Consider the following 15,333-nt stretch of genomic DNA (forward strand, 5'->3'; position numbering starts at 1 on the left):
ATTAGCTAGGGGATTTGCGTTCAAATCCGTTAATGAGGTTATTTATAGGCCTTTGTTCAAAAAAAAAAAAAAAAAACTCCTCCCCGGTGGGTTGCGCCATCCAACACTGCTCGCCGCTGACAGACTGGAATATTCCACACAGAGGATTGGCCTCTCTCTTCTGCAGGACAGCTGTCTCTCTGCACGGCGATTAACTACTATTTTTGACAATTGCTCTTTGTTTATTAACTGATGAAAATGGGGCTTTACATGTATGGATATTTTGTACACCTACAGGACAATTAATATCCTTTATAGGGTTATTCATATGTTGTACTACCAGTTTCACCTCGTGAGTCAAACAAGCACTCTCTCTTTTTTCTTTTTTTTAGATTAATATAGGCTGCAGCAATTTTTCATAGCTTGTGCTGCACAGTGCAGTATTGTAAAAGCATAGGGGGCACATGAGAGTGGTGTGTGGCTATTTCTCTGGAGTCAGACAAACCAGGCAGGCAGGCAAACTGCCACGTGCACTCTTTCTCTCTGTTTCTCATTGTATTGCCAGCCTTTCACTCTGACGGATTGTTTCCTGAATCCAATCAGGTATCCTCTGCGTTTTGTGATTTTTGATTATTTATGGGTAGACACTGGCTTATTCAAGGATGTTTTAATGCAGATTGGTGGTACTGTATTTGTTGTATCTAAAACAATAGCTCCTCTTCTCTCTACTTCTTAATCTTATCTTTATCTGCATGTTAGTGTTATCAGTAGTGTAATATTCCACAGTATGGTCTGTGATTTAGTCTCTTTTACTTGGTAATACTATCATCTGTCTGTGTTTTTTTGATTTGACTTAAATAAATAGACTGTACACTCATTTTTGTTTTGTTGTTGTGGAAACTGAAGCAGATTGTTGTATTTTTTGATGGATCCACTGAAAATTACATTGGGCCTGTATTTAAAAGATAATTTTATCCTGCACTGATATATTGGCTACACACTACACTAAAATACACAGTAAACATGGTTGATGCTGCAAGAAGACATGGCTGTCGGAGGTGGAATTCTCATTTAGTTGTTAGGGTATGTATGAATATGTTTTCAGGCAAAATACTTGAAAGATTACATGATGTCTCTTAAAATAGACACAGTGAAGGGCAGTGTCAGCTTATCCTCTTAAAGGGACAGCTTGCCCAAATTTTCTGCACTAACAAACTGCATCCTTTCTCACCACTGACCACTGAAATATAACCCTTCAGTCTGACCTTGTAGCCCACATCGGTTTGAGCTTGGGCTGCCTTGATGACAGAAAATGTCAATCATGAAATAATCACTGTGGTGTATTCTGATTATGCGCTCCATTATGACCCGCTTTTTTCTGACAGCCTATAACCTACCTACATATCTATTTAGCATTAGAGCATCTTTCCAAATTGTGTATCAAAAATTTTATATTATTGCATGCAATATAATGTAATGTCTAAAGAACATGTATCAGAACAAACTGCATGTCCATTTGGTAAATTTTTTTAACTTTCATTCCTAGTCCAAGATGTTGTTGAAGGGAGATCTCAGCTGATGTCGTTACTCAGAGATTATTTTGTCACAACCTAAAATAGCTTGTTTCCATTACTCTCCGATTAAAAAAACCATCTTGTAGTCATGTGGCGCTGTACAGCTAGGTGACGCACAGTATCCTCTAATATTATCTCCATCTCAGTCACTTTATTTTGCCCATTTCATGAGTTTGCTGCTGGATCTATGTACATTGCACCCTAGGCCGACAGAGAAAAGTCAATCCTTACGCCCAGCCTGTGATGTCACTGCCGTCTTCAGCCATACAGACTGAACAGAGGGTGACTGACATCTTCCTTGTAACTACCCCCTGGATCCAAAATAGTTTCTTAAAAGGCAAAGGCATTCCTTGTAAGTAACATATGATACGAAACATAATCTAAAGCAATTTAAATCAATGTCATATTTAATCATTCACAAATACATCTATATTCTCGCATTTCTTTCTTGTATACTGGTATTTATAGGAATATTCCATAAAGATTCAAACTTCCACACCTCACAATGTAAAGGGTTGGCAACCGGGAAAAAAAAATTCACACAGGTGTTGTATATTTAAAGGATGTGGTTTATTACAGGTCATCATTTGTCCTTCATCTATTAATCAAATAAAGTTGCTTCAATGCTTTCTACTTGTGTTTGTTTCTGTGATAACAAATTCAGACGCTCTACTGGAGATACCAATTCAGCCCATTCACTGTCACCAGAGCATCTCACAGGCCACACACATGACGTCACGGATAACAATCCAGACATCTAACAGTACTGATTAGGGCCTGTTTGAACAGCCCTTGTTGATCTTTTCTCAGAAATAGGACTGAACAGTTCAAGCATTTTCTCACACGCACTCTTTTGTGCATGGAGGCAGTGCTTCACATCAAGTACACACCCATAGAATGAAAACGGCGAGCACATGCAATAGAGGAAGTAGGAGCAGCCAGACTCAGATGCTCCACATGTGTAACTCAGCCGCAGTATTATTCATATACAGACATGTTGCTTCGGTGAGAGGACCGACAGTAGGACGCGTAGGGGGGTCAATTGGAAACTGCTTCAGCGAGGAGACAGGAAGAGGAAGTGGTGACTAGATAGAGCTACCTGGTAAAACATGAGGGTTGTCTGTTCCTCTCTCCCGACACTGCCTGCAAACCACCTCAGCCTATCCAAATGTAGACTCATCAGTTTCTACCATGTATTTAACCTAAATCTGGAGGGAGTATCTTCAGCCTCGTCCTACCTGGCACCTGTTTGACCTGTTTGGAGGCAAAATGACACAAAACGGTGCTGGGCCTGGTAATGGTACCGCCAAGAAAGGAGAAGAACTTAAAATTGTGATTGTTGGAGATGGAGGCTGCGGGAAAACATCTCTTCTCATGGTTTATGCCAAAGGTGACTTTCCAGAGGTAAGAGGTGGTTTAGTGTCCCATATTGTACCTCATCTCCTGATATTGTATTATCCTTTAGTACCCAAGTCATTTCTCACCTATGTAATTGAGTAAAACCTTATTTAGTTCTGTCATTACTGTGACCTGAATCCATGTATTAAATGATTGGCTAATTTAATAATGTCACTTGAATTGTGCTGAAATGACAACACATGAAATAATATGTCAACACATAGCTGTATTATAAAATCGACATATTTCTCTTGTGTCAAAAACAGAAATATGCACCATCAGTGTTTGAAAAATATGCCACCACGATAAAACTGGGAGGAAAAGAGATAAAACTCAACCTGTACGACACGGCCGGTAAGTTTCCTCATTGAAAATCACCTCCAACAATCAGTTCTCAGTGTCAGAGCAGAACTTTTTTTTCTCTATAATGTGAAAAGAGGACATTAGTGTTGTGAGCATGACGAGCAGTAACCACACACACTGTGTCCACCGGACTGAATATAATAGAAACATTGTGCAGACAAAGAGCACACGTACTGACTCAGATGTCAGTGTTGATGTGACCGCCATAGGGGGCATTATTTCATAGTGGTCATTCTTATGTTAAAGAAAAAATAAAATTCACTGTGGTTCTTCATTCTGTCTTTATCAAATTAATCTGTCTTTGAGAGACACAGAGGAAGTGGTAAAGGTCACAATTAACGTCAGTTTCATCAAAAGCATCTTATAGGAACCAGGAAGCTGTTTTGCATATTATTCTTGTTATGCAGACAACATTTTGTAGAAGGAGGAATCCAAAAAAAAACAATTAGATTCAATAAAATCTTCTGAATGAGCTTTTACTTTATATATTATATTATACTCCCTTATATGTGACTGTTATGTTTTGTTATTATCCAGTGGATCACCTTCAAGTTCAACAATACTTTCTAAGTATTGTTTGAGGAAAAAAAAGTCAGCATAATTCATTTCAGTTCAAATTTAATTAAATACTGAATGTATCCGGTGGAAATAATGTCTACTTTTGGCACAGGAGAGTGTCATAAAATGGCACCATCTTGTATTAGTGGTCCTTAAATAATTCTCAGTTGACCCTAAAGCTGACATGTATTTTACAGCCTGCTGTGTTTCTGTGTGACAAAACCTTTATTTCAAACAGTTTTTAGGAAAACCCATTATAGACTACTGGCAACTTATCTTCTGTATAACTGCAGCAGAGTTCCTTACATAAACGGAAAAGGAAGCTGAAGCCAGGATGTGGGTTTTCTACATCTACGCCAACCACCATATGTTGTATCTTGATGTTTTAGACCACTTAGTCCTGTCTGTTGTCTGCACTTTATTGGCGTTTCCTTTTCACACTTGTGCATTTTATCAGCTAACCCATGTTTCACACCTTTGTTTATTCTCAGGACAGGATGACTATGACAGACTTCGACCGCTTTCATACCAAGAAGCCAATCTGGTCCTGGTCTGCTTTGATGTGACCAACCCCACCAGCTATGAGAACGTCCTGATAAAGGTAATCATTCTGCAGTACATCAACAACGGCCGGGCGAAGACAAACAAGAATGTCACTGCTCGACTGGTGTTTCAGGTTTGCAGCTCAAGTGAATGTAAATGATTGTCAGGAGCCCGGTGTGTTGATGTTGGCTGCATTCCTGTAGCTATGATTAACTCACGTGGCCATGGACATTGACCTTATGCATGCAGGTACTTTCTCTGCTCAGTAGCCACAGTGTCAGAAAGCTGCCGACAGAAGAAATGTTATTGTAATGTTAAATAAAATATTGTGTTGTATCTCGGACCGGTGTGTGAGACATTGATTGATTTATTTCTAATGCAGTGGTTCCCAGAGGTGAAGCACTTCTGTCGGGAGGTACCGGTCATCCTGATTGGCTGCAAGATCGACCTCAGGAAAGACAAAGAGTGTTCAAGGAAACTGAAGGCCTTGAACCTGGCTCCCATCACTTACATACAGGTAAGACAAAGAAGAACAGAGTAAGACATTGACTTAGCTATGAAAACTTAAAGGGATAGTTCCACATTTTTGGCAAATTGGCCCATTGCCATAATCCCTATAGTTTTAGGAGTAGGTTCGTTACCTTTACTTGTCGGTGCAAGCTTTGAGCAGCTCACGCCTCTGCTCCGCCGTTCTAAAAACAGCTTGCACCGACAATTAAAGGTAACGAACCTACTGCTAAAACTATAGGGATCATGGCAATGGGCCAATTTGCCTAAATGTAGAACTATCCCTTTAAGGTTAAAGGGTGTCGTCCTTAACCCGAACCCATAATCATATTTTAACTGGACTGGAGTCCCAGTGCAATAACAATATGCATGTCACAGTCTAATTCCTGGTGTTGGTTGTAGGGTGAGGAGACCCGGCAGCAGATGAATGCAGAGCTCTACCTCGAGTGTTCAGCAAAGTATCAGGAGAACGTGGAGGACATTTTTCGAGAGGCCACCAAGAAAGCTTTGGCCTTTCAACGAAAACAGAAGACCCACAAGAGGAAGAAGAAGTGTGTGGTTTTGTAAAAGGACTATAATGGCTTGAGGACTCCACCCTCCTACGTGGTTGAGCACCACAGGTGAACAACTCGCACAGTTGAATGTTCAGTAAGTGAAGTGTGCTCAGTATCTGAGACTGTCTGATGTGGAAATGGCTGGCACTCTTGAAGTCTGAGCCCCAGTGAATCAGACACATTTACCGTCAAACGAAAATGATGCAACAGGAAAGACAATTTTGCAAGTTGCAGCACAGAGATTTTCGTGGTGTTCGAGCTTGAAACGCTTTTGGTTCATGTTTTTTTTCCACTTATTTTTTTTAATACCTTTTTTTCTAATACAAACGTTTGTACTGTTTATACAATCTAAAAGTATATTTATTGGGAGAATATGAACAAATAGTTTTTATAATGTCAATTTAGCTTATTAACATTTTAATGCATGTTCAAGATCTGACTGAGACACCCTGGGTAAACAGTTGTTGAAATTCAGTTAGTAAAGACACTGTAGCTTTAACAATACTGAGAAGAAAAAACCCAACAAGGTTAGTTCATTTCCAGTAAAGAAAAAAACTGGGCTGGAATTTGTTTTGAAGCTGCATCAGCTACAACAGGGCTCTTATCTTTACCTACAGCGCCCACTAGTGTCAAAAAAGCAAAATGACGCAGTTTGTGTCTGACTGCACAAGAAACATGAAGAGCTCTTTTTTTTTAATTAGGTGTTTATTAATATTTTTTTTTTTTACAACAATGTACACAGATAGAGAAATTGCCAACTGTCTCTTGTCACTGATCGTTTTCAGGCACCAGTTACAGTCTTGAAATGAACAATGAAAACATTATGTAACATCAGATACATCATAAAAACGAGGAATTGTTTTGTGCATTCTGGCAGCGCTCACATCAAATGTAACATTTTGGTCTGAAACTGAAACATGATTCAATTTTCCCTCAATAAAAAGTGAAACATAAATACTGTGATTCTCTACAGGACCAATGTGACTGCATTTTGTGAAGAAAAAAAGAAAGAAAAAAGATGCCAAAGTCTTTGGATTTTCAAAAAAAAAAAAAAAGAAGTAGAGCAGGGCATTTACTTTTTTTTTTTTTTTTTGCTGTGACAGACCAGAGGGAGAATAAGGCAACAGAGACCTGACACCACTACAGCTGTTCGTTTGAACCCACCTGACCTGACGCTGAAAAAACAAAAAGACTCTTGTGTAATAATTTCAAACAAGCGTGAAATGTGAACCAGACAAAACTACAGTGAGCTAGAGCAAAAGCCCCAGAACTGCCCATTACTTAACTAGTACACATATTTAATTTACTATGCTGATTGGAAAAAAAAAAAAACTAAACAAAAACAACTATCATCCAGCACATCATTGATCATCATTGTGTATCATAGTTTTACAGTACAGGTGCCGATAGCAGCGGTTTGATCATAATACATTTCTGCAACATTGCAGAACAAGGTGGGACCTGGTGGGCAGTCATGACAAAATCAAACACTGTGGCTGGACTTCAAGTGTTTAAGCTGAATTTTAACATTTGCGATAAAATTGTTCACCGAGCTTAAAGCTCTCTCTATACCAGTATCAATGTAGATCGTTAGTAAAACAGGATAAACCTACACATTTACTACAGTTTGTTAGCATTATGTTAATGATTTAAAAAAAAAGCTGACAGTGCTAGGAAGGAGCTCAGTTGAGGTGTTTTTATCGAGACAGTTTGTATGTGTTAAAGTGACTTAGCCAGATAACCAAACATAAACATTTACGTCTGCCTGAAGGGAATAATAGTGTTGAGTTCCCTTATTATCCTGAATCTTTTTAGGAAAAAAGAAAAACAAACAAAAGAACAGAGCAGCCACTGACTGAAAACAACAACCTGGAGGATGTTTTTGCCCCCCCATGAAACTTAAAGTATATCTGGGCAGTCCAATATCAGCTTCATGTTTGTTTGGTTTGTTTTAAGTTGAAAGACCTACGTTTGATATTTATGAGAACAAAAGTCTAGTAAAACAACCGACTGGTTAGCAGTGAAACAGCACAACACGGAGTTGAGGACTTACATCGCAGTGCTGAGGTGAACACGTCCAAGTTTGTTCGAGCCAGAGACAGTTTGACTGTTCCTACTTCACAGAAGTATGAAGTACGTACATGACAGACGTTGGGTCTTCAAAAGGCAAACTATATTCTGCTCTTTTCACCGATGCTACCTGCCCTCTTTTAGTTGCATATGATTTGAACAAAGGCTCTCAGACGGATTCATGCACTGACACAAACAACAAAATTTAACGCATCCTTCCCACTCACTTTTTTTCCTTTCTCTTTTTTTGTTTTTAATGTACAATGTAAAGCGACAAACTGTTCATCTATGAGGTGAACAACACTGTGTGTGTGTTGGGACCGACTTGAGCAGCAACATCAACGACAACGACGAGTCATTAGAAAGCAAAAAGCCTGTTGGCCAGGTGCTCTGGCTGGACGCCGCTGCTGGAATCAGAGCCTGAGAGAAAACAGTGGTTTCATCTTTGCTGTCTCCTGGCCCGACCGTGCTGTGGTCAGTCTAACAAGCGATTGTGCGTGTTGCTTCGGAATTACTGGCCGTTGGATGAATCTGAGGTGTCTCTCCGCGAGTTTATGTCTCAGTCACTTTTTTGCACCTTTTCCTGGTTTTTTTGAATTTTTTGGTGGACAACTTTTACCGTGGTGAGGAAATTTCCCAGGAACAGGACGAGAAACGTCAGTGCCAGCATAAATACCTGGGAAGAAAATGAGCAAACAAGTGTTTTATTTCAAGACGAGCTGTGACAAGTTATTTTATAACTGTGACCTGTAGTTGAGGACATGCCGAGGCAGGTGGAGGTAAAATTCTTAAAAACACTACATCACTTTAGTTTTTCATTTTAGTTTATTTGTGTCATATTAATCATCCATGCACACTTCTGGACAAAACCTTTAAACGTAACCAGCCAGCGAATCATTTAAACTCTCATTAGAGCGTCGATTGTGAAACTGTGAACTCGGTTGGCAGGCAAAATGCATGGATTATTCTATAGAGGAAGCCTGTCAAACTAAGTGGTTTTTTTAAAACTCTGCCTCGACACGTCCTTTGACATTTAAACGATGGATCTGCAAATGCAATCCTTACCTGCCACTCCTTACAGTCCTCATGTCCTGCCAAGCGAAACAGGGTCACTGAGTTGTACAGCTGCCAAAACTGGGGAGGAACAGGAGGCATTATCTTTCATGAAGTTGTCGCAAACTCATCTCACAAGCTAACTTTCACACATCCTTCTTCTCATTAGGTACAATCGCTATCAAAAAAAGCATATTCGTTGGACTAACTGAGATTTAAGTGCATCTGATACACTTTAAATTACAAATGAAGAATGTGTCGTGGCACTGCTCGGTGAGCTTCTATGATCATGTGCAATGTCCTCGTTCTAGAGAAAACTTTTGCTTCGACTTACATGGCCAAAAAAGAGGAATGGCAAAAGAAAAGTGAGGCCTCTCCACATCCAGGACTGAAATCCCTCTGCAGAGAAACAGAAGAGCTGGAACAGTGACCTCAGGACAACACGACACAGAGCACTCCACAAACGATCGGCCTTCTCTGACATTAAAGACCGTCCACCGAGACCTTACTCAAATTACTCCGATATCTGCGTGCCAGCACTGATGTTAACAACTGTCTCCATCTCACCTTTGCCCTATTTTTTTTTCCCCCCCCTCCTCCCCAGACACGACGTTGCAGATGGCTCAAGAGTTCAAACCAATGAAATGACTAGCACCCAGAATAGCTTACAACTCACCCACTGTGAGGTCCAACTGATTCCTCTCTCCCAGAGCTCGCAGCCGGTATAAGCAGCCGCTCTGGTAGTAGTACTGGAGGAACTGAACAAAGCCTGCGGAGCAAATGGATGAACACAATTTACAGATTACTGCAGGGCCGACACGAACCGATCAATGAGGTTCAGATGACCTGATTCATGCCTCAATCACCAGATTAACACCAGTTACCTTCCCCCCATAAAACTAAAATAAATAGAGGCCTGTGATGTGAAGCGTTACACATTGAAATGGGGTCGTTCTGTCCTCAGAAACACAACAGGACTATAGTCACACAGTCTCATTTTAGGCTGAACTTGACAGCTTTTCTTTCTTTTTTAAACTATGACTACTATTTTGACTTTTCGTAGAAAGCTGTGACCAGAGACGTTAGTTCTCACATGTGATAAACTAGAAGATGACTGTAACCACCAGTATGTGACAGACTTCACTTCTCTATTCGGGTGACAAGACATTTTCCATCCACACAGGAACATTTTTGCACTAAAATGTATAAACTCATCTCAACTCAATGTGTAAACGTCATCTCCAGACATCAAGATCCTTGTGTCTCGCTGCCTCCAAATTTAGTTACTGTCATCATTGTTGCACCAGACTAAATACACTCTAGACAAATGTCATGGACATTTCACTATCGCGTGACAAATGCGTTGCAGGTGATCCTTGACCTACTCCGGCCTCAGTGCACAATCATTAGTTTCATAAGGTGACAACACCCAACATGGGAATATTTAAGAGGAAATGCTGAGATAAGCAGCTAAACCCAAAAAAATAAAATAAATATCATCCTAAAACTGAAACAATCAGTCAAAGAGTTGATGGACTGAAAATTAACAGGTGAGAATTTGCTGCTTTCTTTTTCTTTCTTGTGGTAAGATGAATCTGTCTGGTTTTGGTCTGTTAGCCAGACAAAACAAAGCATCTGGAGTGTGCATCACCTTGGACAGTGAGAAATAATATTTGGCATGCTTCACCGTTTGTGAACTTGGCAGAGCAACAACAACAACAACAACAACAGAAAGCCTGTGAAATCCTGTGTTTGCTACAGGGTGCTCATAACAAAAGAGTGACAACATGCTTCATTTTAACCTCCTGCCACCACTGTAACCAGGCCCAGCATAGTGCTGAATGTAATACATTATTTCAACAGAAAAAAAAACTACTTATGGGGATTTGATGTGAGTCAACACTGTCTAGACATCAAACAAAAATCCTAGTCTCAATCAATTTCAGTGTTACCCTTTGTACCCTCAGAGCACCGCAAACAGAATTTTACATTTACCGGTACATAGGTTTTGTAAAAAGATATCAACGACTTACTCTGATAGATGGAGAAAGCAAGAAACTGGCTCCTGAACATCTGATACATGGGGCCCTCTGGCCTGTGAGAAGAGACGAGGTTAAACAAGGATTAGATTTAGACTAACCAAGCAGCCGTTCTTGCTTTGGTTGTCACCAAAACTCACCAGGTAAGCATCACACCTGACAGAAAGGTGGATACATAATGATGAGACACCCACCAACCTTTGATCCTGGGGAGCAGAACAAATGGAGTGTATGAGTAGACGAAGAACAGACAAGCACTTCAGAGAAAATCAAAACTCCTATCTTGAATTACAGAGATGTAGAAGAAGCTGAGTCTGAATTAACATCACAACACACCTGGAGCCGTTGCTCATGAGGATGCTTTCCCTTATGGTCAATGTGCAGTAGTACCACACTAGCAAAAAGTTGAAGATTTCATCAGTGACACTAAAACAAATAGAGAAAATAAAATTGTTAGCCACTCTTTAATAAGTATAAGAAGAAGCAGACACTTTATTTATATAGCACATTTCCTGAGAGAGGCAAATCAACATCAGCAACAACGCTTGAGGGGAAAACATAAAACTCACCGACAGTTGAGAAAGAAGAGGCAGGTTATGGCTCCAAACATCAGGATTATTGTCATATAAAGCTTGAACTTCTCATACTCGTCTTTGTAGGCAAATCTATGAGGAAAAAAGAAGAGGTGAAGAAAATAAACCAACGATCACAAGCAGATCCAGAGTGTCTTGTCAGAGCTCTTGACATACTTTGCCTGGTTGCTGAGAAGCGTTACGTTCACATTGCCCAGGACCAAATTTAAGTACAGACTGGAAATAAAACAAAAGAAAACATCCGCATTAATACATCTGAGAAATAAAACTGATGGTCTATGATGAACTTGTGGCATGAAAAAGCACCGACCCGTTCCTCTTTGGCAAATACGCTTCCATGTCAAAGAAGACATTTTCTTTATCTTTGATTTGTGATTTGATGTCCGTTATGAGATTCAGGTCTTTCTCATCACACCCCTTTGCGCACCTGTAATCAACAGATGAAATAATGATGAGAGGAAAAGCGACCGAGAGGAGGAAGAACTCCTTAAAAGGGATAGTTCACCCAAAATTCAAATTTCACTCATTATCTACTCACCCTCATGTCGACTAAGGGCTGGGAGAATTTTCAGAGTCCTCCGCTCCTTCTCAGAGTTACGGGGGGGTCCGTGCAGCAGTATTTGTCCATAATGGTTGTGAATGGTGCTCACTTTTCTTCATCCAAAAAGACACACCAAAAAACATCCAAATACCTCCATGCTGCTCATCTGTAATGTCCCTCTTGTATTGAAGCCCCGACATGAGAAATTGTTCCGAAAAAAATTAAATAAGTCTATATTTTAAGCTTGTTTGTAGCAGAAGCTCCCAGTGTCTCAGTTCACTGCTCTGCCTGTGTCATTTGCACTGACCGGCGGAACAACTTCTCATGTCGGGGCTTCAATACAAGAGGGACATTACAGATGAGCAGCATGGAGGTATTTGGATGTTTTTTGGCGTGTCTTTTTGGACGAAGAAAAGTGAGCACCATTCACAACCATTATATGGACAAATACTGCTGCGTGGACCCCCCAGTAACTCCGAGAAGGCACGGATGACTCTGAAACTTCTCCCAGCCCTTAGTCGATATGAGGGTGAGTAGATAATGAGTGACATTTGAATTTTGGGTGAACGATCCCTTTAAATCGATATAAAATACAGTATCTTTCTCTGTTTATATTACATGTGTCAAAATGAAAGATGACAATTCAGTTACTGCTGATGAAACGGTAGCTGTTTTTGCAAAGTCTGTAACTTGACAAAGACGTCCACAAACAAAAACATTTTTTCATGGGGAGCACAGACACACACTGTTCAATTCAATTGAAGAAATCTATTAACCCTGCCTTTACTACTTGTCTTTTCCATACGGGGTGATGAGTGAAGTTATCATAAACAGCTTCCTTGCTGACTTGGCTGCACAATCATTTCCTTGAGTACCGACAAAACATTATCAATTTTTCTTCCTCCCTTTCCACATGACTTAGAAGGGACACTGTAAACAATGAGCATGTGGGAATGCCGTAAAGGAAATAGGATGCAGTTTCTACATCGGACTCAATTGTTTGATTAGCTAGACTGTGCACTCACTATATGGTAACTTAAGCAAATCATTTACTAAAATATAAGAACAGAAATCTGGATTCTGTGCTGAACAGGATACTTACTTTCCCAAGCTGTACCGTAGGTCTTTCAGGCATTTCCTCTGCTTACTGATGGAGCTGCTGCATGTTGTCTGAAGATTGGTGAGCTCCTCAAGTTTTTGTCTGTATATTTTGTGAGTTTCCTAGGGATCAAACAAATACACAAAGTCAATAACGAAGATTTGTAAGCCTGCTGACTCAGTGAAATGGACAACAGCTCATTTAAATGTACATTTCTGCAAGAGAACTGCGGTCACAAGTGAATCGAAACAAAATGACAAGTTGCTACTGATGGGTGATTACAGTCTACGCAGAAGATACATTGAGTTGTTGTCACGCTCTGCTGAAACAATTATTTTAGACAGTGAAAATACATGTTGTTGCCAAGCTTTAAACATTTTCAGTGGACAAAACTGAATAGAGTCTCTACGAAGTGGAGATGAAAACGCTTCGTGCTGTGAAATCTCGTTTGACACCCTTCCTTCTAAATACTCCTATGTGGTCAAATACAGGATATAGGCTATCTCGGGTTTCATGCATCGGAGCTGACCAGCACCAGACTCAAGCCTCTTCCCCTTTGGCAATGAGTGTGTGGAGGAGAGGACGCACATCATTATCAGCAGACATAGTCCTGTGGCTTGAGGTTAAGAAGTCATGCCTATTCCCCCTTCCCAAGACTGATTTGCACAACCACATGAACCCTTGACATCAGTCTACTTCCTACACTCAGTCTCATATCTGATCTGTATGAGGTTAAAGTGTCAACCTTTGTTTAAAACTCCCACAATTAAGATTGCATTTCAACATTAAAATGGGAGAAGTGGCCTGAACAAACCTGTTTTGTGCACATAAAGACAAAATATACTGGCTCATGCATGCATTATACTAAACTCTGGGAAATGTTTAATGGAAGGTATGAACTCTTTACATGAACCACTATCCTTTCTGCTGTGACATTGTGCGATCCATGCTTTATGCTGCTTTTCTATTTACAATATGCATGTCCCTGCACAGTCTAGTTACTCATGATACTGTTAACATGCATACAACCATTTTAAAATAGATGTATGATTCTAAGGGTTTAGAAAAAGTCTATCAACAATGTGCACATGGGCAGGTCTCTTTAAAACCCCACAGGCACTAGAGTTAGCAGAACTACCCTGTAAAGCCAGAGATGTAAAAGATATTAAATCTGGACGGATAACACTACTTATGAATGGAAAGCTGTGTCCATGCAGGTGAAATATCTGGCATCAGTTACTCATCAAAACGTGTGAGCTTCATTTAATAATAATAATAAAGAAATATCCCTGAACAAGTGACAGTCACCTTCATCACCTCCCTGAGGAGCAGCTCCACATTTTACATTGTGATGGCATCACAGACACAGACCCACGTCTCAGCTGTCTGGTGCCACCATGGGGAGAGAGGGGTGACACCACACGGCGCCTGTTTTGCACCTCAAAGTACCTGGTTATCTTGTCAATACTGCCCCCATCACCTACTACTTGTATTGTTGTTTCAAGTTAGCCAGCTAGCTAAGGTGAGCTAGCCGTGGTATTGATGCACGGGATGGGGGGGCATTCAGTGACCAAGACATAATTTACTCACATAAACCAACAGCAACAACCAAAAGTAATCTACGACTTGTACCTAACTCTTGCTCTAGTCGTTTGAAACATGTATTCAGTCGGGCTGAACTACACTGTACAGCTAAGCTAAGTTACTGTAGCTGCTTATTAGCCGCATCACTAGCAGCAGCAGCCAACCTGCTGCTAACGTTAGCGGCTAAAACTCAGGGACGTTACAGTTTAGTCAAAAAAAATAAACAAACCCCCTCTCTCTGAAACATAACCCGTCTCACAGATGTTGCTACAAATACCGCAGTTTTTTTCTTCTTTCTAGCTCGATGCTGGAATTAAGGTTGATCTGAGAATGAATGGCGAACAGGAAAGAGGCAGCCAAACTAACGTAACGTAGCCACTACACAGTCAGTGCTGTCAGTGCCATCCACGACACACTACATCCAACAAATCCAACCACAAGCGACGGTAGATTTAGACATTTGTGTTGTTGTTGTTTTTGTTTAATGTCACCTGTAACTGTTGGTACTCCTCATCGATTTCCTCCCACTCCGTCTGGAACTTCGGTTTGGACATTGTGGTGCAGTCGCGGATGAGGCGAAGAGGACGGCAGCTGCCTGACTCCCTCCTCACTCTGACTACTGACTGGCTGTTCACGGCTTCACGCAGACCCTCTTTTAGTTTGGACTGCACTGAGCATGCGCACATCGTAAACCGCTGCCAGGACAACCGATGAGCTGAGCGTATCCTGGAGACGCAAGTGAATATAATTAAAAGAACATAAATCAATGTACATAAAATGATTGTTACAAATGGTGGCTGATGCTTTCAAATATAGTAAATCATTTTAAAATCAACTTTATATTAAAAAAACAAAAACTATAATACACGCACAGTATG

At 40.4% G+C, this 15,333-nt stretch overlaps 2 protein-coding genes across 2 annotated transcripts; one reads left to right on the forward strand and one right to left on the reverse strand.

Annotated features, from left to right (window-relative positions):
* The first annotated feature begins 2,477 nt into the window (after positions 1–2,477).
* On the forward strand, positions 2,478–6,434 carry rhof (ras homolog family member F). Its single transcript, XM_085793506.1, has 5 exons — positions 2,478–2,957; positions 3,218–3,305; positions 4,364–4,473; positions 4,798–4,932; positions 5,325–6,434. Exons 1-5 carry the CDS (start codon positions 2,823–2,825, stop codon positions 5,487–5,489), a joined length of 633 nt encoding a protein of 210 aa, XP_085649632.1. The 5' UTR covers positions 2,478–2,822; the 3' UTR covers positions 5,490–6,434.
* Positions 6,435–6,519: 85 nt separating this feature from the next.
* On the reverse strand, positions 6,520–15,041 carry tmem120b (transmembrane protein 120B). Its single transcript, XM_085793503.1, has 12 exons — positions 14,947–15,041; positions 12,875–12,993; positions 11,542–11,658; positions 11,388–11,447; positions 11,208–11,303; positions 10,975–11,064; positions 10,779–10,844; positions 10,633–10,694; positions 9,276–9,368; positions 8,934–8,998; positions 8,612–8,680; positions 6,520–8,222 (listed from the first exon to the last, which is right to left on the reverse strand). Exons 1-12 carry the CDS (start codon positions 15,007–15,009, stop codon positions 8,106–8,108), a joined length of 1,017 nt encoding a protein of 338 aa, XP_085649629.1. The 5' UTR covers positions 15,010–15,041; the 3' UTR covers positions 6,520–8,105.
* Positions 15,042–15,333: the final 292 nt, after the last annotated feature.

Source organism: Trachurus japonicus, chromosome 12 (genome assembly GCF_045865225.1).
Source record: "Trachurus japonicus isolate A0001 chromosome 12, Traja_1.0".
Classification (NCBI taxonomy): Eukaryota; Metazoa; Chordata; class Actinopteri; order Carangiformes; family Carangidae; genus Trachurus; species Trachurus japonicus.